Below are 23,800 nucleotides of genomic sequence, written 5' to 3' on the forward strand. Positions count from 1 at the left end.
CTAATCAGAGGCACGTGAGTTCCTCTTACAGCACAGCAGAAGTGAGTGCATCCATCTTTTTTTATGAGGTCACGTGCGCACCTTCTCCTCACAGCGATGGCAATTCGTTTTTAACACTTGCCCTCTCTTTTGGCTGGCTGTATTTCTCTTCAACTTCTTCCATACCGACCCACGCCCCCGCCCCCCGCCCCCCTCTCTACGGAATATCAACACATCTGAGAGAGAGAGAGAGGAACAAAGGGGTTGGAGAGGAAAAAAGGATTTCTTTGTTGTAAATCTGGAAAATCCTTTTGGAGTCTTTGTTTGTGTTGTATGATGTGAAGGAGAAAGAGAGAGAGAGATGCACGCTTATAATAGGCTACCGAGTAGTGGACACAGCAGCCCATCAACGCCCTCATCGCCACGCTCCCGCTCTCCTCGTTTACGCGGTACTACTAATAGCAATAGTGGTGGTGGTAGTGGACGGGTCAAACCCAGCAGCGCAGCCCGTTTTACTCCTCCGGGTGCACACAGAACCCTTGCACATCGTCTTGCTTGGCTCATTCTATCTGTTCTTCTTCGTCGACAGGGGATATTCCTGTTTGCTCCTTTGCTATACATAGCTGGGATGTTATTTTACATGGGCACTGTATCCTTTGATGTTGTTCCTATCATCAGGCACCGCCCTGCTCCCGGCTCTCTTTATCGCAGCCCTCAGCTCTATGCCAAACTCCGACCCGAAATGGACTCTGATAATTCCACTGCTCATGCGGTTAGTTGCACTCTACTACTTTTTCACTAAATATTCTCTATCTTTTTCTTTCAGATATCTCGTCTAGATCTGCAATACTCACTGTATATGCTTCTTCTCTAATCTGGAATTTCTTTCTTTTTCTCTCTCTCCTCATCTTTGCTCCTTCATCATCTGAGTATTCTGTAGCAAATGTGTATCATACCTCCTACTTTGGGTACTAAGTAACTGGATGGGGTTGAGACTCCAGGCCATATGCACAGTGCTCAGTTAGTGTTCCCAATTCCAATTTCCAACTGCAGTGCTTGAGTGCAAGTCCTCTTAACAGGGCGTCTGTGATAGATGTTTAGAAATGTTAGAGAATACATATACATAATTTTAAGTTCTCCTAGAAAACTTTTTAATTGTTTGAGACCCGTTCTCTGGTTTCACTGGCACGTCAAATCATTACTGAGAATTGAGAAAGTTGTTTTTTGACATTGAATAGTCTGAAGGGCATAAGTTTGTCTGTGATCATTTGAGGCAAGCAGAAATCCTACTGAAGTCTGCACAAACTCAAGTGATTAGTGTCATTGTTGTCGAGTCCCTATGTTTAGAGAAACATTGAGTATTCTGTTCAATCATGAAATATTTGATGATAAATTTAGGTTCTTGTTGCCCCCTTGAATGTTTCCGATTTCTTTCTGTCAATAAGTGTGTTACAAAGTAACCTAATCTTATTTTATGAATTCTGATATTTTAGTTCAAATTCTCCCAAAAATGGTGAAGCTTGTCCATTATTTCATGATGTCAATGTTGGTAATGAATCTGATCATGAAATTATTTGCAGTGAAAACAATTTGCATATATGATTGTTTTTTTTGCTTTTATCTTCTAAAATCATACTAAGTAGAGGTGCAAATTTCCTGTAGATATCAACAATATGGAAAAATTCCTATAGAGGTGGTGAATGGAGACCATGCATTAACAAATCCTCAGGAGGTACAAAATTTGGAGAATCGAACTTATCCTTTATCCTCGTTAGTATGCTATGATGCTTCTCTCTCTCTCTCTCTCTCTCTCTCTCTCTCTCTCTCTTAATTACTCGTCATATAGTAAGGACAACTCTCTTGTTGCGTTCAGGTTATATTGGAGGTTTCCCAATGCATAGTCTTATCGTAATTTGAAATTCAAGATAACTAATGCAGTTATATGCTGGGAAGTTTATGTTCATCTTATGTGTTCAGGTTTATCGTACAAAATATTCTTCTCTAATTAGTCAGAAACTAAGAACCTTGGTATTCAGTTTCGCTTTCTTATATAAATAACTTTTCTTTTTTCATGTAGTCTAAACAGTTCTTTTTTCCAATGGACTAAAATCTTATAGAAGCAACCTCTTGTTTCATGACCATCTGGCTAGCTTTTCCCTCTTGATATCTCTTTTCATATGGTATCACAACTCTGTGATTTTGGTAAAGACCTAAGCAGCCTTTCACTGGGTGCAAGATACAAGTCAAAGGAAATCTGGTATAGGGTTATTGAGAAGTTTGAAAAAAGACTTGCATCTTGGAATATGCAGTATCTTTCTTTTAGGGGCAGTCTAATACTTATCTTACCAAAGAAGCATGGAGGACTTGGTGTGAAAGATCTGGCACTTCACAATAAGAGTATGCTAATGAAATTACACTGGAGGTATAGTATGGAAGATCCTGGTTATGGAAAGCAGTAATTAAAGCAAAGCATGAGCTGAACAACTGGTCCGTGATCACCCTATGGGGTGGGCCTTTGGAAGCACATTTCTAAATTATGGGATGAGTTCCAAATAAACTCAAATCAAGGTAGGGGGTGGGTCACATAAAAATTTGGAAGGACAAATGACCTGGTTAAGTGACACTTGATGAATATCCACACCTTTATCAACTGGCAAGTGATCAAGATTCCTCTGTAGAGCAATGCTAGCAGAACAATTCATGGGACCTAAACTTCAGGAGAAACAGATTGGGAAATGAATGCGCTAATGGAATTGCTTGCCAAACTAGCTGGGATTTCTGTCAATCCTCAGGTAAAGGATAAGCTGTTCTCGGTCAATTCAAAGGCTGAGAAATTTATAGTGAAGGTAGCATATGCACAACTATCTTCCAACATGGGGTTGATAGACAACTGGCCGTGGAAATTATGCTGGAGGACCAAACTACCTACTAAAGTGATTTGCTTTAATTGGATAACCTTATAAGGAGCATGCCTCACTCATGATGATCTCAGGAGAAGAAGCATACTAATAGTGAGCAGGTGTTACATGTGCTAGTTGGAATCTGAAAATGTTAGACATCTATTTCTACACTGTCGAGTAGCAGCTCATATGTGGAATACGTTCTTCCCTACTTTTAGACTAGCATGGTCATGCACTGCCATCCTATATGATGTCTGTGTTTCCAGTTCCTGTGAATGTGATTAAAAGGATAGATAGATTGAGAAGGGACTTTTTCTTGCAAGGAAATGAGGACAGGAAGAAATTTCATCTAGTTAACTGGAGGAAATGACAATCAGTGAGAAAGGAGGGGTGGGCATCAGAGATTTGGCTAAACAGAACAAGAGCCTATTGGGATGGAAGATAAATGGATGACAGAGGTGGTGAATACTCCATATGGATGCGGTATATGGAGATCCATTAGAAATCTCTGGCCATTGGGAATGGACTGAAGGTATCCTTTTGGAATGACAAGTGGTGTGGTCAAGAATCTCTGAAGCAACTATATCCAGATCTCTACATCTTAAGACAAGCTCAACAGGCTACAGTGACTGAAATCTGGACAGGTCACGGTTGGAATTTACAATTTAGAAGATACTTGAATGACCTGGAAATGCCAAGGATAGCAAACTTCTACAACACAGTTGCTCACTTTAACAACTTAACAGATACTCTGCTATGGAAACTTGACAACAAAGGGTGCTTCACTATCAAATCTGCATACAGAGATTTGAGCTCAACAAATACTCAGGTGGAAGGGTGGCCTTGGAGGATGATGTGGAGAACAAAAGTACCTTACAAGGTAAATTGTTTCTCCTGGGTATTAGCAAAAGAGGCAGTACTGACTCATGAGAATTTGAACAAGAGAGGATTCCAACTATGCTCTAGGTGTTACCTATGTGGAGAACAAGCAGTCAACCATCTCTTTTTACATTGGAAGTGGATAGACCAGCTTTGGCAGATCTTTGTTAAGATGAGGAAAATCAATGGGTGAAACCAGGTAACATAAAAGAGGTGATGAAGTGTTGGAACAGAGATGGAAATGCAACAAAGAAGGTGGAGAGATGGAAGATTGTCTTAGCATGATGTATATGGTGGACAATTTGGAAGGAGAGAAATCAGAGATGCTTTGATGACAAACAAAGCAGCATGCAGAGATTGAAGTTAAACTGCCTAGGATTATATCACTTTTGGTGTAAACAGGAAATGATAGATTAGACAATAGATATTTTAACAACTTTAGATTGGTTATTGATATAATGTAATTGTCAGGGCAATGTAAGTTGTAATACTTTTGGAGGGGACTACACTTTTGGATGTAGTAAATCTGTGGATATACAGACTAACTGTTACCATCTAAAAAAAAATATATTAACGAAGCTTATGAAAACTTGTGTTCATGGAGAGTTGGAGAACCCATTAAATGGTTCCTGCTTCTATTTTTTGGTGCATCTAGAATGAAAGAAATTATAGATGTTTTGATGGAATCTTAACTCTTTACCTTTTTTTTTTTTTTTTTTTTTAAAGAAAAAATTTCATAGATGATAACAAGGCCATTTTGGTGGTATACAAGAGATATACCAAAAAGGAGAAACTTATAAAATATGGTTCTCTCCAATAGAAACCCAATCCTACGCAACCACACACACACACACAAACACACAACACACATGGGTGCACCAAAAGAAAATAACGGATCAGTGATTACTCCTCAATTGAGCAAAGTTCATCTCCACCCCTTATAAAGCTCTCATATTCCTCTCTTTCCAAATGACCCACAAAAAGGCATGAGTAATAACATTCCAAGCCTTGTGCCTTCTTCTCCTAGCTCCACTCTTCCATCCGAACTTCAACTCCTTCACGGAGTTTGGCATAGCCCAAGAAACACCAAACCATTTAAAGATATCCCACCATAAACTCATGGCTAGTTTGCAATGTAACAGAATATGATCCACGTCCTCACCTGCTTTCTTACATAGGAAACACTAGCTTATGCACACGACCTTTCTTTTTCTAAAATTCTCCGCCATCAATATAACCCCTCTAGTCGTCAACCACGTTAAGAAGCACACCTTCCTCGGCACCTAGGTATCTAAACCGAATCATATGGGAAACTATCCTCCGCCTAACCAGAAACATCTCATAGAAAAACTTGATAGAGAACAATTTATTACTTCCCAACTCCCAACTCTGAGCGTCGGGTGTATCAACTGGCTCGCATTGTTTGTGAAGTAAAGCTAGCAATCTCTGAAGCTCAATTACCTCCTCCCAATCCTTAAAATTCCTCCTGAATCTCAAACCCCAAAAAGTACCATCCCCTTGTGTCCCCCCTACCTTGATGAAGAGACAATTCCCTTTGGCAAGAGGCCCTATGCAATACTGATAAGTCATCCTTTAGCACCACACCTCCACACCACTTTTGACCTGAAAAACTAACTCTATTCCTAACCCCAACCTTAAAAGCAATGTTATCACTGACAGCTTCCCACCCCTTCATTATGTTCCTCCACACACCACACCCGAAAGGCATAGTAATCCCATTTGTTCTCTACCCTCCTTCCATAATTTCATATTTATCAACTATCACCCCTCTCCATAATGCTTCTCCCTCCATGCTGAATTTCCACAACCATTTATCCAAAAGTGCCATCTTAACAGAAGATCAGTGACAGGACAATGAAGAAACAAATGGCTATTGGATTCTGTTTCTAAACCACAAAAAGGACATCTAAAGCATAAGCGACATCCCTTTTTTTCAAAGTCTCTTGAGTCAGGCAAGCCTCTCTTGCCGCAAGCCAGGTAAAACACAACTTTTGTAGGAGCCTTAACTTTCCAAATATATCTCCATGGCCACTGTGCAATTTGGGGACTACACTGGGTATGTTGTAGTTGTTGTTGTTGGCCACTGCAATTTACTCATCCAAATTACACACAGTATGATAGGTAGACTTCACTGAAAAAGCACCATCTTTTCCAGGTTTCCAGTAGACCTTATCACAAGACTCTGATAGCCACCTAGCCCTTTGAATTCTTCCAGAGTCTTAAAAAATTCCACAACTCCTATTTCCTAGTCATTTAGGCCCCTTCTAAAAGTAATATTCCACCCTTGAGGATCCCAAGTTGTATCTAAACTTGCTTCAGGGGAGCTGCTCCAGCAAGCACCCCTTTCGGAGGGAGGCAATGTTATAAAGGTCAGCGAATAAGGAGTTGGAATGTCCGTGAAGGAGTTGATGTCCGGTTGGAAGAGTGGAGCTCGGAGAAGAAGGCACAAGGCTTGGAATGTCACTCCTCTTGCTGTGATATGGGTCATTTGGAAAGAAAGAAATAGGAGAGCTTTTGAAGGGGTGGAGATGAGCTTTGCTCAATTAAGGAGTAGTCTCTGATCCCTTATTTTCTTTTGTTGCACCCATGTAGTTCCTGTTTGTATAGAGGATTGGGTGTCTTTTGGAGAGAACCATATTTTGTAGGTTTCTCCTTTTTGGTATACCACTTGTATACGGCCATTTTGGCCTTGTTATTATTAATGAAAAACTTTACCAGATAAATAAAATAAAGGTCAGTGAATAAATCTTTTAGAGTGTGGCCCAGTGTTATCAAAAGCGAAAAGCGCAAAAAAGCTCTGAGGTCAGAACAAAGTTTTTCTACCTGGACAACCTCTTAGGGTCTCTTGTTTTACTTGGACAACCCTTCATAAGTCTTGCCTTACTCAAGACAATCTCAGGAAAAGGGGCATCATTCTCATCAGTAGATGTTTTTTCTGCAAACAAGACAATGAGAGTGTCAATCATCTTTTTTTTGCATTGCCCCATAACAGCTAACATATGGGATTTCTTCTTCTCTTTGTTTGGCCTCCAATTGGTGATGTCCCTTTCCATCAAAGATGCTTATGTTAGCTGGATATGCTGGAGAGTTGACAAGACCATCAAAAGGATCTGGAGGATGATAATTTTTTTTTTGAAACTGGTAATTTTGTATTCCTCAGCATTAAGGGTATGCTGGCCACCTCCAAAAATTTACATTTTACTGAAAGAGAAATACTTACAGTAATCCTAAAAAGTCCACTAACTGAACTTCCTCTTCTACATATTGTTCTTTACACCAAAAACTTAATGAAGTAAAGACCTTCCATTGGATCTTCTGCAATGAACTTTCTCTGCCTTTAAAAATTCTGTCATTTCTTTCCTTCCAAATGTTCCACCAGATGCAGGCAGGAACTGTTTTCCACCAAATCTTCTGACTCTTGCTCCCTCCCCTTCTTATCCAACAGCTTAGAAGGTCTGCAGTGTGTTCAGGCATAGTCCAGTTCACCTTAGCCAAATTAATGAACAATGCCCAGACTTGTGCCGTAACTTTACAATGAAGGAAAAGGTGATTGTTTATCTCTAAGGCCTCCTTGCATAATGTGCATCTTGAAGCAATGTTTATTCCTCTTTTCTGCAGTGCTTCATGAGTCAAGCAGGCTCTCCAAGCTACCAGCCAGGTGAAACACTTCACCTTAGTTGGTGCCACACTCTTCCAAATGGATTTCCAAGGTCCTGGTGTCCTCCCTGAAATTTCAGTCAAACCCTTATTGTACAATCTGTTCACAGAGAACAGTCCATCTTGATTATGCTTCCATGTCAATTTATGTGGCTCAAAATTAGTTCCTTGAAATCCACCAATTACTGTCAATAGTTCTGCTACCCATGCTATTTCCCAATCATTTAGAAGTCTTCTGAAAACCAAATTCCAGCCTTGGGGAGACCACATCTCCTCTATTGTACTATCTGGATTTGTGCTTATAGAAAATAAGCTAGGAAACAGTAGTTGTAATGTCCCCTGTCCACTCCAATTTTCCTTCCAGAAAAGAATCTTGTCACCCCTACCCACCTTGTAGTTAACATTTGCCTTCAGAGCCAGCCAGAAAGCTCTAATGGTCCTCCATACCCCCACACCATAGGTATTTGTCACCTCATTTGTACACCATTTCCCATTTTGGCTATACTTATGTTGAATTACCTCTTTCCATAGTGCCTGCTCTTCCTGATTATATCTCCATAACCATTTCATGAGTAAGCTTTTATTCTGTAATTTTAGGTTCTTCACCCCCAATCCTCCATGCATTCTGCTTTGTTGAACTACTTCCCAATTTACCAAGTGGAACTTTTTTCCCTCATTGTTTCCTCGCCATAGAAAGTTTCTCCTTAGAGTGTCCAAAGCCTTAACCACCTTGCTTGGTATAGGAAATAAGGAGCCTGTTTGGATGGGCTTAAAAAAAGCAGCTTATAAGCTGGAAACAGCTTATAAGCCAAAAAAAAAAATAAGTTGGTGTAGTCCAACTTATTTTTTTTGGCTTATAAGCTGTTTTCAGCTTATAAGCTGCTTTAGATAAGTTAAGTCAAATAAACCCAATTAATTTTTTAAGCTTATTTTAAGCACAAAATGGCTTTAAGCTGGCCAGCCAAACACTCAAAAAAGCTGAAAACAGCTTATAGGCAACTTATAAGCCAATCCAAACGGGCTCAAGGACATCACATATGTTGGCAAGGAGTCCAAGACTGAGTTGATTAAGATGAGTCTTCCTCCCAAGGATAGGTATTGAGATTTCCATAGAGCTAGTTTCTTTTCAGTCTTCTCTATGATGCCATCCCAGATTTTCACTGCTTTATGCATTGATCCCAAAGGCATTCCAAGATAAACAGTAGGCAAATTCTCAATCTTGCAATTCAAAATGCTTGCAAGCACTTGCTGCACCTCCTTGACTGGGAATATACTGCTCTTCCTCCAGTTGACTTTCAGCCCAGAACATGCTTCAAAAACCACTAGTATCACCCTCAAATGGCAGATCTGTTCCTGATTTGCCTCACAAAAAACTACTGTATCATCAGCATACAGTAGATGGGAGATTTCCATAGCCTTATTAGCCCTATTTCTCACATTAAATCCTCTGATCCAGCTATTTTGAGAAGCAATTCTCATCATGCTGTCCAAGCCTTCCATAGCTATAATGAAAAGGAAAGGGGATAAAGGGTCCCCCTGCCTGAGCCCCCTTTCTGCAGGAAAAAACCCACAGGTTCTCCATTTACTAGAATAGAGAACCTGGTAGTTTTAATGCAGAACTCCATCCACTTTAGCCACCTGCAATCAAACCCCATTTGTCTTAGAGTGTTGATAAGAAAATTCCAGTTCAAATGGTCATAGGCTTTTTCAATATCCAGCTTGCACATCACTCCTGGCTCTTCTCCTCTAAGTCTGGTGTCAATACACTCACTTGCTATTAAAGCAGCATCCATAATTTGCCTCCCTTTTATGAATGCCATTTGGTGCTTATTGACTAACTTGCTCACCACTCTCTTTAGCCTTCTGCCAGCACTTTGGAAATTATTTTGTACACACCAGTGATCAAACTAATGGGCCTAAAGTCCCTTAGTTCAGTTGCACCCACCTTCTTTGGGATCAAGGCCACAAAGGTGGCATTGAAACTTTTTTTCAAACATCTGTTGAGAATGGAAATTCTGAAAAGTCAGCATCAAATCCTCCTTCAAAACATCCCAAAATGCCTGGAAGAAGGCCATTGTGTATCCATCTGGGCCAGGTGCCTTATCAGCAACACACAGTTTGATCCCTTCCCATACTTCATCTTCTTCAAATTGCCTTGACATCCATATTTGCTCTTCTCCAGTTATGCTTTGGACACCTTGAATGTTCAAGTTTGGTCTCCATGCTTCTGTCTCACTGTAAAGGTTCTGATAGAATTCTAGAATTGCATTCTGAATATCCATAGGTTCAGAGGAGCTAACTCCATCAACCATTAAAGTGTCAATAGTGTTGAATCTTTTGTGAGCTGTGGCCATCCTGTGAAAATAGTTTGTGTTTTTGTCTCCACTTTTGATCCATTGCACTCTAGATCTTTGTCTCCATGCTATCTCTTCATTTCTAGCCACTTCTTCATACTCCATAGCCAACTGAGCCTTCTGCAATTGCTCATCTTCAGTCAGAGGTCTTTGTTCTTGAATAACTTCTAGGCTGCCAACTTGTTCCAGTATTTTGTCTTTTCTTTCCCTCCAGTTTCCCTTATTCTCCTTGCTCCATTCTTTAAGTTTACCTTTTAACAGGTTTAACTTTGCAGCTAACTTGAAGTCTGGTCTCCCTGTAACATCAAAGGAGCTCCACCATTCCTGCACTTTGCTTCTGAAACCATCCACCTTCAACCACCAATTTTCAAACTTGAAATAAGTTTTCTTAAAGGACCAATCTCCACATGTTAGCATGATCGGATTATGATCAGATCCCAGGTTTGGCATTACATCCTGTTTGATCTGTAAGAACATTTCATCCCAAAGTGTTGAAAGAGAAATCTGTCAATCCTAGAGGCAGTTCTGTGATTTGTCCCCCTCTCCAAGTATAGGACCCCCAAATAAAGGAGGATCCACTAACTCCACCTCATTGATGCACTCAGAAAATTCCTTCATAGCACCAGATAGCCTGCTACATTCAGTTCTTTCAGATGGGAACCTTGTGACATTAAAGTCACCACAAACCACCCACGGACCCTCACATAAAGCCCTCATAGCACCTATCTCCTCCCACAGTTCCCTCCTTACAATTCTGCCACAATCAGCATAGAATGCTGTAATAAACCAGATGAAATCTTGATTTATCCCACACAATTTACAAGTTAAACTTTGATTCCCATTTTTTACTATTTCCCCTCTCCACTGCCTCTTATCCCATAACACTATAATGCCCCCCCTAGTGCCTAATGACTCAAGCCATACACCCCCCACCCATCTATTTCCCCAGAGTTGTTGTAGATAATTTCCCACTTCCTCACTCAATTTTGTTTCCACCAGAACATAGATATCAGCCCCCCATTGTTGTATTCTGCTCCTTACAGTATTCCTTTTACTCTCCATATTCAACCCCCTCACGTTCCAAGAAACTATTTTTATCTTCATTATAAAGGAGTTATTAGTTTCCTCCCCCTACTTCTTGATTCACTCCTTGGTTCCCCATCTTTGTAATTCATATCAAATATCAAATTTCTTAGCTCCCTAGGAACTGTCTCTTTATCAGCATTATGTTCTATTGAGATAACTGAAGTTATGCCTTTTTCTCTCCTCTGGTCAATCTTTGTGAATAGAGCTTCGGCCTCCCTAGAGCAACCTTCAAATGCTGCTCCGAATTCCTGGCTCAACCTCACAATATTACCCTGAACCCACAGGTTCGATCTCATCACTGCTTCCTCTTCACATTCCGAAAAATCTGTTTGTATAGGAGTAGGCTCTCCCAGAAGAGTTATCTGGTTTGTGTTCCCATGTTCTTCAATTTTCTCTTCATCCTCTTGACTTTCAGTTGGCAAGACCATCTGCCCATCTTCTTCTTCTTCTTCTTCTTCTTCTTCTTCTTCTTCTTCTTCTTCAAACTCTCGGTACTGATCCATTCCTTTATCTCCTGCATTTTTCCTCCCCGACCCAATATTTAAATTCGCCACTTTCTTGAACCCTAAAACTGGGGAATCTGTGTGAAGTGGTAATATAGAAGAGGAGGGAATTGAAATTGCCTTTGCATGTTGGTAGAAGCTTCCCAATTGGCAAAGCACTCGAGGAATTTGGATGCCATCTCTTTCAAGTTGTTGAAGTGATTCTTATAGCCATCTACAGTGGAACTATCTGGAGTTTTAAGTTCTGTAGAAGATGCACGTGACCCACCATGTGATTCACTTAAAATTGGTCCCTTTTCAGACTCATATTGGGCCAAACAATTAAATTTATTTGGGCCCAAAATTAAACCCTTCGCAGATCCAACATAAATCTGGCCCTTCTCAGTATTTGAATTTAAACCTACCCCACTTGCCTCTGCAGAATCACCTGCAAAGTCAACAGCATCTGTCTTTTCCTTCTGCTTAGCTACTGTATCTGTACTTTTACCCAGTGTCTTCGATATTTGCTGGGTAAAAGAATGTAACACCTCTTTCTCCTCTTCTTCTCTGATGACAACTCTCGCCGGAGATTCCACCCAAACCTGGAGGGTAAAAAGAAATCTGCCTTGCTGCAGGGTGACTTCTTTAGGAACCTCTCTACCATCTCCTTTGACTCTGATTCTAGCCCACTTTAAATGATTCCGGAGTTGAGTCTCTTCCTCTGTTTCCAGCCAGCCTCCACAAAATTCACCAATGACTTTGAAGACTTCAGATGACCAGAATTGGAGCGGCACACCCACAACCCTAATCCAGACGGAATTTGGCATATTTCCTTTTCTATGACCCCTGATAAAGAAGACCACCACTGAAGATTGATTTGGGCTCTTTTCCAGTGCCACTCCCCTTTCAGGACTTGCTCAGCTATGCTTTTGGATGGAAATTCAAACAGAAATTGATTTTCTCCCATGGCATAAATATTGAGCCCATGGATCTGTTTCCAAGTGGAAGAAGTCCATCTTCGTAGGTCATACAAAGTTGGAACTTCCTCATTTACAAAGTAACCAACCAAGCATCTGCCAAGTACCATATTCTGATGACGTGCCATACCTTCCTTTATCTGAATAACCTCTCCTCTTTAATGCGGAAACCCCAGCCACTTCATTGTTCGACCATTTACAGCTTTTAATTGCTTCTGCATATTGGAACTCTTTGTCCACAAACCTAGGCTTCCTCACATTAAATTTGTCAACAAAGCTATTAATGAATCTGCCAATCTTGTCAGCCAGATAGGTCCAGCCAGCATTAAACGATACTTCGGGTATGATTATCACCGCTCTCCTTCTCCCTCGTAAACTGATAATGCTAATATATCTGCCAAAGCCATTAAAATTCCTGGAGCAAAAGGTCTCAGAGAAACTGTCTCTCCTCTTCCATCTTCTCACTACATTGCCTCGTACCTTTGATGCCTCCCTCATGTTCTGGACTATCCATTCCAAAGTCTTCTTGTTCAAAGAAACTCTTCTGATGAAATTTTACCTCTTTCGGTCCAGTCAAACCAATGTTCTGCTGTATTTGAGGATCTAGTAATATCATAAGACTTAAAGCCTACCGCGAAATAAATGCTATCATCCATCTCCTAGAAGGTTGAAAGAAAAGGAAGTAGAGTGAGAGATCCGATGATTAGAAGGACCACCGGAGTTAGGGACCAGTATCACAAAGCAACTTTATAGCATTGCCTCGGGATAAGTGCCTGGGAGCATTTGCTGTTTGTCTTTTTGAGGATGATAAATGTTACCTGTTTCAAAAAAAAAAAAGGATCTGGAGGATGATCCTAGCAGCAATCTTTTGGAGTATTTGGAAAGAGAGAAACTGCAGATGTTTTGATATCAACTTCCATAAGTATCATTAAGGCTAGATGTTTAGTTATTCTTTTTCAGCACTTTTTTCTCCCCTGTAAACAGTGTGGATAATTTTTGGGTTTTGTTAGCTCCCTAACTCTAGCACAGTAGGGTCTTAGGGGATATCTTTTTGGATCTTTTGACTGGTTTACAGGTTTTTGCTCAGCTAGCTTCATGTTAATTCTTGTTTGAAGCAGCATTATGCTTAGTTGTAACCTCTGCATCTTCTTGATGCCATTCTAATGCATTTTAATTACTTCAACAAAAAAAAAAACAAGTTTTTCTACCAATTCCTACTTTGATGTTGGAGTTGGCTGCAATATAACCCCAGTATGACCTGATAGACGTCCATACTCCAATCTCCCCCCCCCCCCTTTTTTTTTTTTTTTTTTGATGACATGAGAATCCGCAGCCGCTACCCTTTGGGTGTGCACAGTGGAACCCAACTCCCCGTGTAATAGCTCGCAAACCACACAGAGAGATAACCCGCACTAGGCAAGGCGCGACGAGCTCGACCGTAAGGCAAATCCCCCAGGTGGGGTTTTAACCCGAGACCTCCATTATGAAAGCCCCATGCTCAACCAGCCTCCAATCCCCCTTTTTCCTTGCTAGTAATTAAGGATTTCCACTAAGTGGATAGCTTGATTCTCTTTGTTGCTTTTTTTTTTTTTTTTTTCTATTTAATTTAGACGAGGTTTGGTGAGCAATGAACTAAGATTGTATCGCATATCTTCAGGTTTTCCTGAATCAAATGGTTACCTTTATATTGAGGCAAATGGTGGTCTGAATCAGCAAAGGACGTCGGTACGTCCTTCAGTTCAAAAGATAATTGTCATTGAAATGCTGAAGTTTTGTTTGGGTGACGGTGGTAGTTTAAGATCACTAATGTTGCTTTTTTGCTTCCAGATATGCAATGCTGTTGCTGTGGCAGGTTATCTTAATGCAACCCTGGTCATCCCACACTTCCATTTTCATAGTATTTGGAGGGATCCAAGGTTGGCTGCTTTTTCATCTTCTTTGTTTGTTTGAGTAATGCAGTACTTCCATAGCGGGGCATTTATGTACTGTAAACTCAGAAATTTGGTGGATGCATAAATAGTTTTTAATTGTTGCTATTATTACTTGGGCTAGTTTTTTTGACAAATGACCGCAACAAGATCTCAGTAGCCCTAGAATTTGAACAGTTCCAGTGGTTTGGTGAATCTGTACCTTTGGTTCATGGCCATTTCCTTTTGAGATATCATTGTAGCAAACTAAAATCTGAATTACTTCATGCAACTCGGTACCATTCTTGTCAATGTGGTAGTGGATTATTTCTGGGATAGTGGGTGTTAGTTTTCATGGCTGTTCTCTTGATCAATCTAGTTTAACATCCATCTCTGCACCTTCCTTTCATTGCAAATCATAAAAATGCTCGGCGGTTATTCTCTGCAGCAAGTTCGGAGATATCTATGATGAAGAATTTTTTGTTAAAACCCTAGCCAGTGATGTGCGAGTGGTGAACAAGATTCCTGATTATGTTATGCAAAGGTTCGATTACAATATGAGCAATGTTTACAACTTCAGGATCAAAGCTTGGTCCTCCATCAGTTACTACAGGGATACAGTTCTTCCAAAGCTGCTCGAAGAAAAGTGAGTTTTTGGACATTTCTTTTTTTTATCACCACTATCGACTCTTAGAATGAACGGCCTTTACTTAGAATATTAGTGCTAATAATTAGCTATCACCTATTGGGTAGACATCTTAAGATGACTTTGTTGATTGTGTTAATTAATTAGCAAGTTTTTGGAGACTTTGTTTTTCCTTTTCCTAACATAATTATAGGAACAACATATTATCTTTTAGTGTAATTGATTGTCTTTCCTTAATCAGTTAAGATTCACTTGTATACTTACCTCTTCTCATGGGATGTAAAAAATATTGGGATAAGTTTTAGACTTGTTAGAGAACTTTAATATTATTGTTGTATTGTTGTTGTTGTTGTTTTTGTTGTTGTTATTATTATTATTATTATTATTAGTATATGTATATATGACTTATTTTTTACTTTTATTTCTATTTCGTATGATGGAGATATAAGAATAAGCGAGGTTCAAAAAGCTGACCCCAACTTGTTTGGGATTGAGGCATAGTTGTTGTATGTACTATTTAAACACCTGATAGCTTGGAAGAATAATCAAGCAGTACATTCCTCATTTGTCTTCCGTGTTATATCTCACTATCACATGGTATCAAAGCTTTAATGAGACAATACTTGTGCAGTTTACTAGCGACATCCGAGAAGAAACTACGTGACTGTGTAATTTTTCGATGGTTGTCTGTGTCAATCTTTGTTTTTGACGGTGTCTTGCAAAAACCAACACCACCAGAAGGTCCACTATCATCCGATGAACAAACCCCACAACTCCTTCGTCAGACTCTGTGGCACGCACAACCACGCACCACCAGAAGTCCAGCTACGGTGACGTGTCAATCCCCCTCCTCTACCCTCAAGGTTTTTTTCGGCAACTTTCCAGGGTTGACTTTTACTCCGTGGGGGTCACTTAGCCATCTCGAGGCCACCCATCTTATTTCTTGAACTTCCTGATCACCAGAAGGAAGGGTTCCAGTTTACCAGTTTCTTTACCGGCCAAATCTCTCTTTGCCTGTAGTCTCCCATACATCTTCCTTCGTCGATGCTTGCCTTTTGGTTTCCAGCTCAACCAATCAACTTTTTGGTGACACCCATTATCGAATAGATTTTCGGCTGTACAGAGTCAGATTTTTTCGGTAACATTCTGGCCACCCTCAAGCTGCCACTAGTGAGAAGTTCTCTATCTGCACGGCTATCCCTTTGATTGTTTACTATTTTTCAAATTTGTGGTTAAATCCTATTATGCTGTTTGGAATTGAAAAGTTTTGGTTATCAGAAAATAGGTGCGGATTATCCGAAATGTCGTATTATTTCCTTGTCTCATTATAACGAGTTTCTTAAGTACAAAAAGGCATGTAAGCAGACATCTTTTTTCACAAAGTGGATTCAATAAAAGGCATCAAGAAGATGTTGTGAGTACAAGACATAGCATTTAAGCTTACAAAAATTCGGACTGGCTTCTATACAGAGTCTAAGACTAAGCCAACTCTAGTATTTTTTCGGCAACTTTCCAGGGCTGGAGTGTTATCAAAAGCGAAAAGCGCAAAAAAGCTCTAAGGTCAGCTGGGGCTTTAATGAAAAAAGGCGCAATGGTGCAAAAATTCAAATATATGTTTAGTCCAAGAGTAATAATAATATGACAAATATATGGACAAATAAATTGTAAAAACATTACGATAAAGTGATATCAGTTATCTAGTGTCACCTCTTCAAGAGAGACACGTCGGCAAGGAAAAGTATCTCTAGAGCCTTGATGATGACACTGAAGCGCACATAAAGCGAGACAAAGAGCTCAACATGTTTTGAGCCTCGCTTCAGGGCTTAAGCTCGCGTTAAGCGCGCCTTTGACAACATTGTTAACTAGAGAACTAATGAGCTAATGGAATCTAAAAAATGATCAGCATTGCTAACTGGGGACCAGAAAAACAGAAAAGCAATACACTTAGCTTTTAAGGAGCCTAAGGGAGTTGATCTACCATCAAAACATCTATACTTTCTCTGACCAAATACACCCCAAAAATATAAGTAGGGACCATAGCCCAAATTTTGTTGATGGTTTTATTTACTCTCCATAAGCTCCAGCTCTCATAAGCATCCTTCATTGAGTAGGGAGTAAGCCATTTAGACCAAAAATACACATCAACATACTCCAAATATCTGTAGCTAGTTGGCAGTGCAGTACCAAGTGGCATGTAGTTTTAGCATCCTTTGGCACATGTAGCATCTGTTTGGCAGCTGGAAGTTCCTCTTAATCAGATTATCTTGAGTGAGGCATGCCTCATATAAGGGAGTCCAAGTGAAGCAGATGACCTTTGGAGGCAGTTTAGTTCTCCAAATGAGTTTCCACGGCCAGTGTTATCAATCAGAGAGTTTCTTGAACAGCTATGTTGGTATCCCATCTTGACCGTGTAGTTGCCTCCACCATAGTTCCCGATTTTAGTTTGTCTTGGATTTGAGGATTCACTTGACATTGTTGGAGTCTAGCAAGGAGATCTTTTCTTTTCCTGAAGAAGTTATATCATTTTAAAACAAAAGCATCAAGAAGATGCAGTGGTTACAGGATTTATCTTTGGATCTTACAAAAGAGTCTGCCTTCTATACAAAAAACAGACTATGCCAGAGCTACGGAACTAATGAAATCCAGGATTTGATCTGAACTACTAGCTGTTTACAAACTGAACCATCAAAATAAACTAGCAATACATCTGGCCTTTAAAGACCCTATTGGAGTTGAGACCCCATCAAAACATCTCTTGTTTCTTTTGTCCAAATACACCAAAATATGCATGCAGGTATCATTCTTCAGATACTCTTGATGGTTTTATCAACTCTCCAAAAACATCAACTCATATAAGCTTCCTTTAATGAGTATGGGGTGGACAATTTGAGTCCAGTGATGCACATGCTCGAGATATCTGTAGCAACTTCACAGTAAAGGAATAGATGGCCAGGACTTTCAACTTCCTTTTTGCACATGTAGCATCTGTTAGGAAGTTGAAACTTCCTTTTCATTAAGTAGGCGTTTGGCCATAGATACCAAAAACAAATTCACTTTTTTGGAATTTTTGAAGTTGGAGTTGTGTTTGGCCATAGTTTTTGAAATTGTAGTTTTTGGTGAAATGTAGTTGTAAAAAGTGAAAACAATTTGAAAAACAAGTTTTTCTTGTTTTTGGTATTCCGGAATACAACTTCAAGTTGTATTCCGAATATTTATGGCCAAACGCCCAAAAGTAGAAAAAGTGAAAAAAATTTCCGGAAAAAAGTGAATAATTTTTATGGTCAAACGGCACCTAAGTTATCCTGATTCCTGAGTGAGACAGGCCTCATTAAGGACTATCCAGGTGAAGCAGATGATCTTAGGAGGTAACTTAGTTTTCCATATTACTCCCTCCATCCCAAAAAGAGTATCACCAGAGCAAAAAAAATTGTCCCAAAATAAGTGTCACATGATAAAAAAAAAAAATCCCAAAATAACTGTCACCTTAGGAATTCAAGACAAATTGGCAAGTGTTTCCAACTATGCCCTTTGCATTAAAGAAGTAATCCTCTTTAATATTGCTCAATTCTCTAAAAGCATCTAATAAATAGGGGTAATTCTCAAAAAGCATCTAATAAGTAATCCCTTTTCTCTTTTTTTTTTTTTTTTTTTTTTCAATTTTAAAAAAATAGGGGTAATTTAGTAAACTAAACTCCACACTGTATTTATTGATTTCTTAATGGGCGTGATTCTTGCTAAGGTGACACTTATTTTGGGACGGAGGGAGTAGTTTTCAGGGCCAGTTATCTAGCATAGGGTTGCTAGAGCACAATTGATGATAGCCTAGCTTGACGGTGTAGATGCCTCCTTCTTGATTGCCCCATTTTAGCCTATCTGCTGCCAGTGGATTGAGGTTGCACTACTGAGTGTTAGCAGTTTCCTGAACTCCCAATCATACAAGTCCCTTCTTAGTTTGAGATTCCAATCAACCCCTTCGCTGTATGTGGCTATAACAACAACAGTGTCTTGGGCTAGATTGAAAAGAGTGGGGTGGGCGTCTTGGAGGGTGGTATTGCATGTCCATTTGTCTTTCTAGAACCTAATTAGAGTACCATTCCCTACTCCAAAACAAACAAGATCCTGACCAAGCAAGACACGTACTAGCCCCATCCAATTTTACCGCACTGATTTGGAAAAGAGAGGTACTTTACTGTCTCTGTGTCCCACATATGCAATCAGTAAACCGAAGAAAAAAATAGCTTCTTAGATTATAGAGGAAAAAAACCAAAAAACTCAAATCTGGATGAAGCTGAAAATTTGTGATGTCTGAAAAACATGTAAATGTTTCAGGCGACACCCACAGAGCAGAAATTTTTTCAGAAACTCAAGCTGGAAAAACAGATCTACTTCACTGGAAACAATGTGACACACTTAATAAAAAGACCTTTGGTGTCTGAAAAAGTTGAGAGTAGGATGGGTTGGCTCGAAATTGACCTGCAACCCCACACAAGGAAAAAAACTGTTATTTTTTGCCAGAAGGCTTCACGCACCAACGCGTGACAATCACATGCCGCCGAATCTTCTGGTGCCCTGTGATGGCGTGTCTGGACTGGTATCTGGAAGCGGCTTACTGGGGCTTGGTCACCGTCTTCAGTCGAAGCCTGTGGTGGTGTTGGTTCTTTTACGACGCCGACAAAAAACTGTTCAAACGCGGATAACTTCAAGTGGGGGAGAATTCAACCTCCTTTATTGAGAAAAAGGATCCTAGTGCTGCAAGGGAGAAAAGCTCACCTCAAAGGCTGTAATCACGCTGATAATGTAGAATTTGAGAAAGAAGAAAAGACTTTTTATTTTATTTTAATTTCAGTATGTTTGAGTTTTCGCTTCACACCCTTGTCTTTGGAGTAATTCTTGGCTTGGCGCTAGTGTGAGGTTTGGTACTGATTCTTCGTTTGGCACCAATGTGAGACTTGGTAGGCATCTTGGTTGTGTTCCTGTATACAACTCTTTTGTGGCTCTTTGCTCAAATGACCGGACCCTCATCTTCTCTCAAACTTTTCGTCCTCCTCCTTCCGTTGTTACGATCTCCATCTCTTCTTGTAATTTTTTTCCTTTTCTGAATCACTTGATGAGGGTCCGGTCGTTTGAGTTTGAAAGAATCAAATGAAAAAAGATAGTAAGGCCCCTTTATTTTAGTTTAGAATAAACGCATATTTGCACGTGCTGCTTTTTACTTATTTTTCTTTACTAGGCGATTAGTGAAGGGGGTAAATAATACGAAAAAATATGTTCAAGGGGGTAAATAATGCGGAAAAAGTTAAGTTCAGGGGGTCATAGGACCACAACATACTTAGGTGTATAGTTGGCAATTTTGTTATAGTTTAGGGGTGTTTCTATGCCTTTTCCCTTTTGATTAAATAAAATTGAAAAACCAACTAAAATCTCTCAAAATAAAATCATCTATTATATATATATATATATATATATATATAAAAAAAAAAAACTAATTGTAAAAGTAATCTTTACACGCTTCTTTCATTATTTGACAATTAAAAGCATTTTCTTCCAGGAAGATTGGCTAAACTCAAACTGCTTCTTTAATACTAAAAAGTGCTTCTCAAATTATTTCACCAAACACAAGCTGCTACTATTCAAAAATAATTTCTCTGAAACCCTATCGGGCAAAAATCACTTTTAAAAATAAGCAAACTTTGAAAGCTTGGCCAACAATCTATAGAAGTGTAAATGCCTAGGCTATCAATCTTTAAGTCTGTTATCATGTTTGGTCAGCTGGATATATTCCTCGCCAATTCTTTGATGCTTAATTGGTAGGTTCATTTCTTCATATTTGAAGCATTTTGTTTTGCTATCTAGGGCCACAGTTTTGCTAAGTGTTTTCTGATCATTGACTCAGGCTCATCAGAATATCCCCATTCGCAAACCGTTTATCATTTGATGCTCCTCCAACCGTTCAGCGGCTTAGGTGCCTGGCAAATTATGAAGCCCTTAGATTTTCAAATTCCATTTTGAGTTTGGGGGAAACATTGGTGTCAAGAATGAAAGAACGGAGTGCCAATAATAGTGGAAAGTATATCTCTGTGCATCTCCGCTTTGAGGAGGTTAGTTTCATGTGGTGCAAACTGCTATATACTGTTTTTTAATGTGCTCCATAGCTTAATTTTCCAAGGTTATCGAGCCTTGATCATTTTCTCTTGCAGGATATGGTGGCTTTCTCTTGTTGCATATATGATGGTGGTGAAGAAGAAAAAAGGGACATGGATGCTGCAAGAGAGAGAGGATGGAAGGGAAAATTTACAAAACCTGGTCGTGTGATTCGTCCTGGAGCTATCAGGATTAATGGCAAGTGTCCCTTAACTCCTTTAGAGGTAATATATTGTCGTTTTCATCTCTTTTCAAGAGACCTGACTTAACAGAACACATTATATACTTTTTTTTTTTCCAGTTTCAAAAAAGTTGTATGAATGTACTTTCTTGACTTGGCCAGAGCATTCTGATTCTTTGTGAGACTTCCTTCCTAAAGAAAATGTTTTGTTCAGAAAGCGTATGGTTTAGAATACTTTCTGGAGATAGCACTTCTTTGTACCTGGCCTTATTTCAATTACTGGAATCCTACCTTTGTCTGAGATTTAGTATATGCTTATGCTAGGCACAAGGATCCTTATGAGATGATGAGAGCGTAAAACTAGTAATTGCATTAGCTTTACTCATATTAATTTTGTTGGCTGAAGTGACTCGTGAGACTTGAGTATTATACTTGGTGGTGATTTTTGAAAATTTCTTCAATCATGTGTGAGAAGGTTGCCTTGGAAATGTGAGTGGAGTATCCTTCTTTTTTGTCTTCTTTAGTCAGTTTATACTGTCATAGTTTAGTTGCAAGGATTGTGACTAGTGTTTAGTAAGATTCCAAGAAGGGGGAGCTCGCATTTCTTTTGAGAACCATATTTTGATGTAGGTTCTCTTTTTTAGGTATATGGCTTGTATACGGGGTTTCCCCCAATTGTTAAAAAAAATTATTTACCTTACTAGAAAAATTGTGGCTCATTTTCTACACACTCTTTATCAGGTTGGTTTGATGTTGAGAGGCATGGGATTTGACAAGACTACATCCATCTATTTAGCATCTGGAAAAATATACGACTCTGAGCGACATATGAAACCACTATTAGAGATGTTTCCTCTTTTACAAACTAAAGAAATGCTGGCATCCCCAGAAGAATTAGCTCCATTTCAGGTCTAAATTGTTCGATTGCTCTTCCAGGCTTTTTTAAGTCCCCCCCGGCCCTCCTCTTTGGCCTACCGTCTGACTCAAGTTATTGCTTATAGAATTACTCTTCCAGGATGGCTGCCATAGACTATACTGTTTGCCTTCATAGCGAAGTATTTGTGACCACTCAGGGAGGCAATTTCCCCCACTTTCTGTTGGGCCATCGAAGATACTTATATGGTGGACACTCCAGGACCATCAGACCAGACAAGAGGAAGTTAGCTTTGTTATATGATAATCCCAATATCGGGTAAGCTTTTGGTTGACATTTCTGCCATCTTTTTACCAGTTTAAGTGAGACCTCTCTAGTGTGCCTGTAAAGAAACTGAAAGAAGCCCTATCGAAGAGGAAAAAAAAAAGAAAAAGAAAAAAAAACTGAAAGAAGCCGTTACGGGGATTAAAAGCCCCTTTGGTAGTAAAAGAGTGGGTATTACAATAATGAAGGCCCATGGTCAAGACAGTAACTCTGGCTTTTGCTAGTTACAGGTGTTTCATGGCTGTGTGGTAACTTACGTGTTATCTTAATTTAAACGTTCATTTTTCTAATGTGGACTCAAATGTAGTTAGGCACTCTATGCAGTCTTGTATGTTGGTTTTGCAGTGCTTTTGACCGGTGTATGTTTTCCATATGCTCCTCATCCAGGTGGAGGAGCTTCAAGCGGCAAATGCTTAATATACGAGCACATAGTGATTCAAAAGGAATTGAGATTAAAAGGCCAAATGACTCAATATATTCATTCCCTTGCCCAGACTGCATGTGCCGGAGTAACAAGACTGAAGATTCTAGATCATCCTCAGTAACGTGAGGTGGTTTTCTTGTTATCGTAGTGTGCATGAACTTCAGCGCCTAACCTGTGTGCATGTCAGCAGGTGCTGTTCTTGCTCTTGTAGTATACATGAACTTCAGCTGCTAACTGTTGTGATTCTTTCATTTTTTTCTCCCTCCACTGTGGAGAGGGCCTTACTGGATCTTGGAGCTGCTTCTGGGATTTGAGTAATGACTGATCAATTTGATTATCTCCCGGGCACGAGTTTGAGTGTACGCTTTTGTACATGAAGGTGTAAGAAAGAATGGGAAAGCCGTTTCCATCGGTGATGTTGCCCCGGGCGTTGAATTACATAGCAGATTCATCATCTTCCAGCTGCTGTATCTAACAAGCTGTGAGGTGACAGGAGATATATTTGCACGTTAGTTTTGTGAGAGACAGGATTTTGTATATTAGTGAAGTAGGAGTGCTAGATTATAGGAACAGGATGAGAACAGTGTAGGCTTATCAGAAGTCAGGGTTCCAAAGTTTTACTTTGGATACCCTTTCTTGCCAATATTTGATAATGTCTTCCTTGTTGATATTTATTTCTCAGTTTCACTAGATATATCACCCCATTTCAGAGCGCACAGAATTTGAAAGAGAGCATTGTTACAAATGTGTGGATTTTTCCTTGATTAATTGTGTCTGACAAGAGCATTTACCATGGTATGTGCCAACTGCTACTCATAATCGAGATCATTTGGCGTAACGAGTATCAATTATTATTTTTGCTTATGATCATGCAGGATTATTCCTTGAATAAGCACTCTTAAACTGCCTAAAATTTTTAATATTGCAGTCCTCTCTACTCCTTTGCATGGCTGTGCTCGATTGAGTGT

General features: G+C 39.6%; 1 protein-coding gene across 2 annotated transcripts; it reads left to right on the plus strand.

Annotated features, from left to right (window-relative positions):
• The first annotated feature begins 53 nt into the window (after positions 1 to 53).
• Positions 54 to 23,600, plus strand: LOC132067959 (protein ESMERALDA 1). 2 transcript variants are annotated; one of them, XM_059461394.1, is made up of 10 exons: positions 64 to 751; positions 1,642 to 1,711; positions 13,993 to 14,060; positions 14,163 to 14,251; positions 14,691 to 14,888; positions 20,782 to 20,986; positions 21,086 to 21,253; positions 21,952 to 22,119; positions 22,212 to 22,402; positions 22,796 to 23,600. In XM_059461394.1, the coding sequence occupies exons 1-10, from the start codon at positions 341 to 343 to the stop codon at positions 22,956 to 22,958; spliced, it is 1,731 nt and encodes a 576-aa protein (XP_059317377.1). In that variant the 5' UTR covers positions 64 to 340; the 3' UTR covers positions 22,959 to 23,600. The 2 variants fall into 2 exon arrangements, with proteins under 2 accessions (XP_059317378.1, XP_059317377.1); XM_059461395.1 differs by lacking the exon at positions 22,796 to 23,600 and having other exon boundaries at positions 54 to 751; positions 22,226 to 22,275.
• Positions 23,601 to 23,800: the final 200 nt, after the last annotated feature.

The sequence above is a fragment of the Lycium ferocissimum genome, chromosome 8, assembly GCF_029784015.1.
Source record: "Lycium ferocissimum isolate CSIRO_LF1 chromosome 8, AGI_CSIRO_Lferr_CH_V1, whole genome shotgun sequence".
Taxonomy (NCBI): Eukaryota; Viridiplantae; Streptophyta; class Magnoliopsida; order Solanales; family Solanaceae; genus Lycium; species Lycium ferocissimum.

Bases quoted from the DNA above. Each gene is read 5' to 3' on its own strand.
- LOC132067959 (XM_059461394.1), top strand. From the start codon at position 341: ATGCACGCTTATAATAGGCTACCGAGTAGTGGACACAGCAGCCCATCA. The intron at 14,061-14,162 runs GTACGTCCTTCA...TTTTGCTTCCAG, and splicing joins TGAATCAGCAAAGGACGTCG to ATATGCAATGCTGTTGCTGT. The intron at 21,254-21,951 runs GTAATATATTGT...ACTCTTTATCAG, and splicing joins GTCCCTTAACTCCTTTAGAG to GTTGGTTTGATGTTGAGAGG.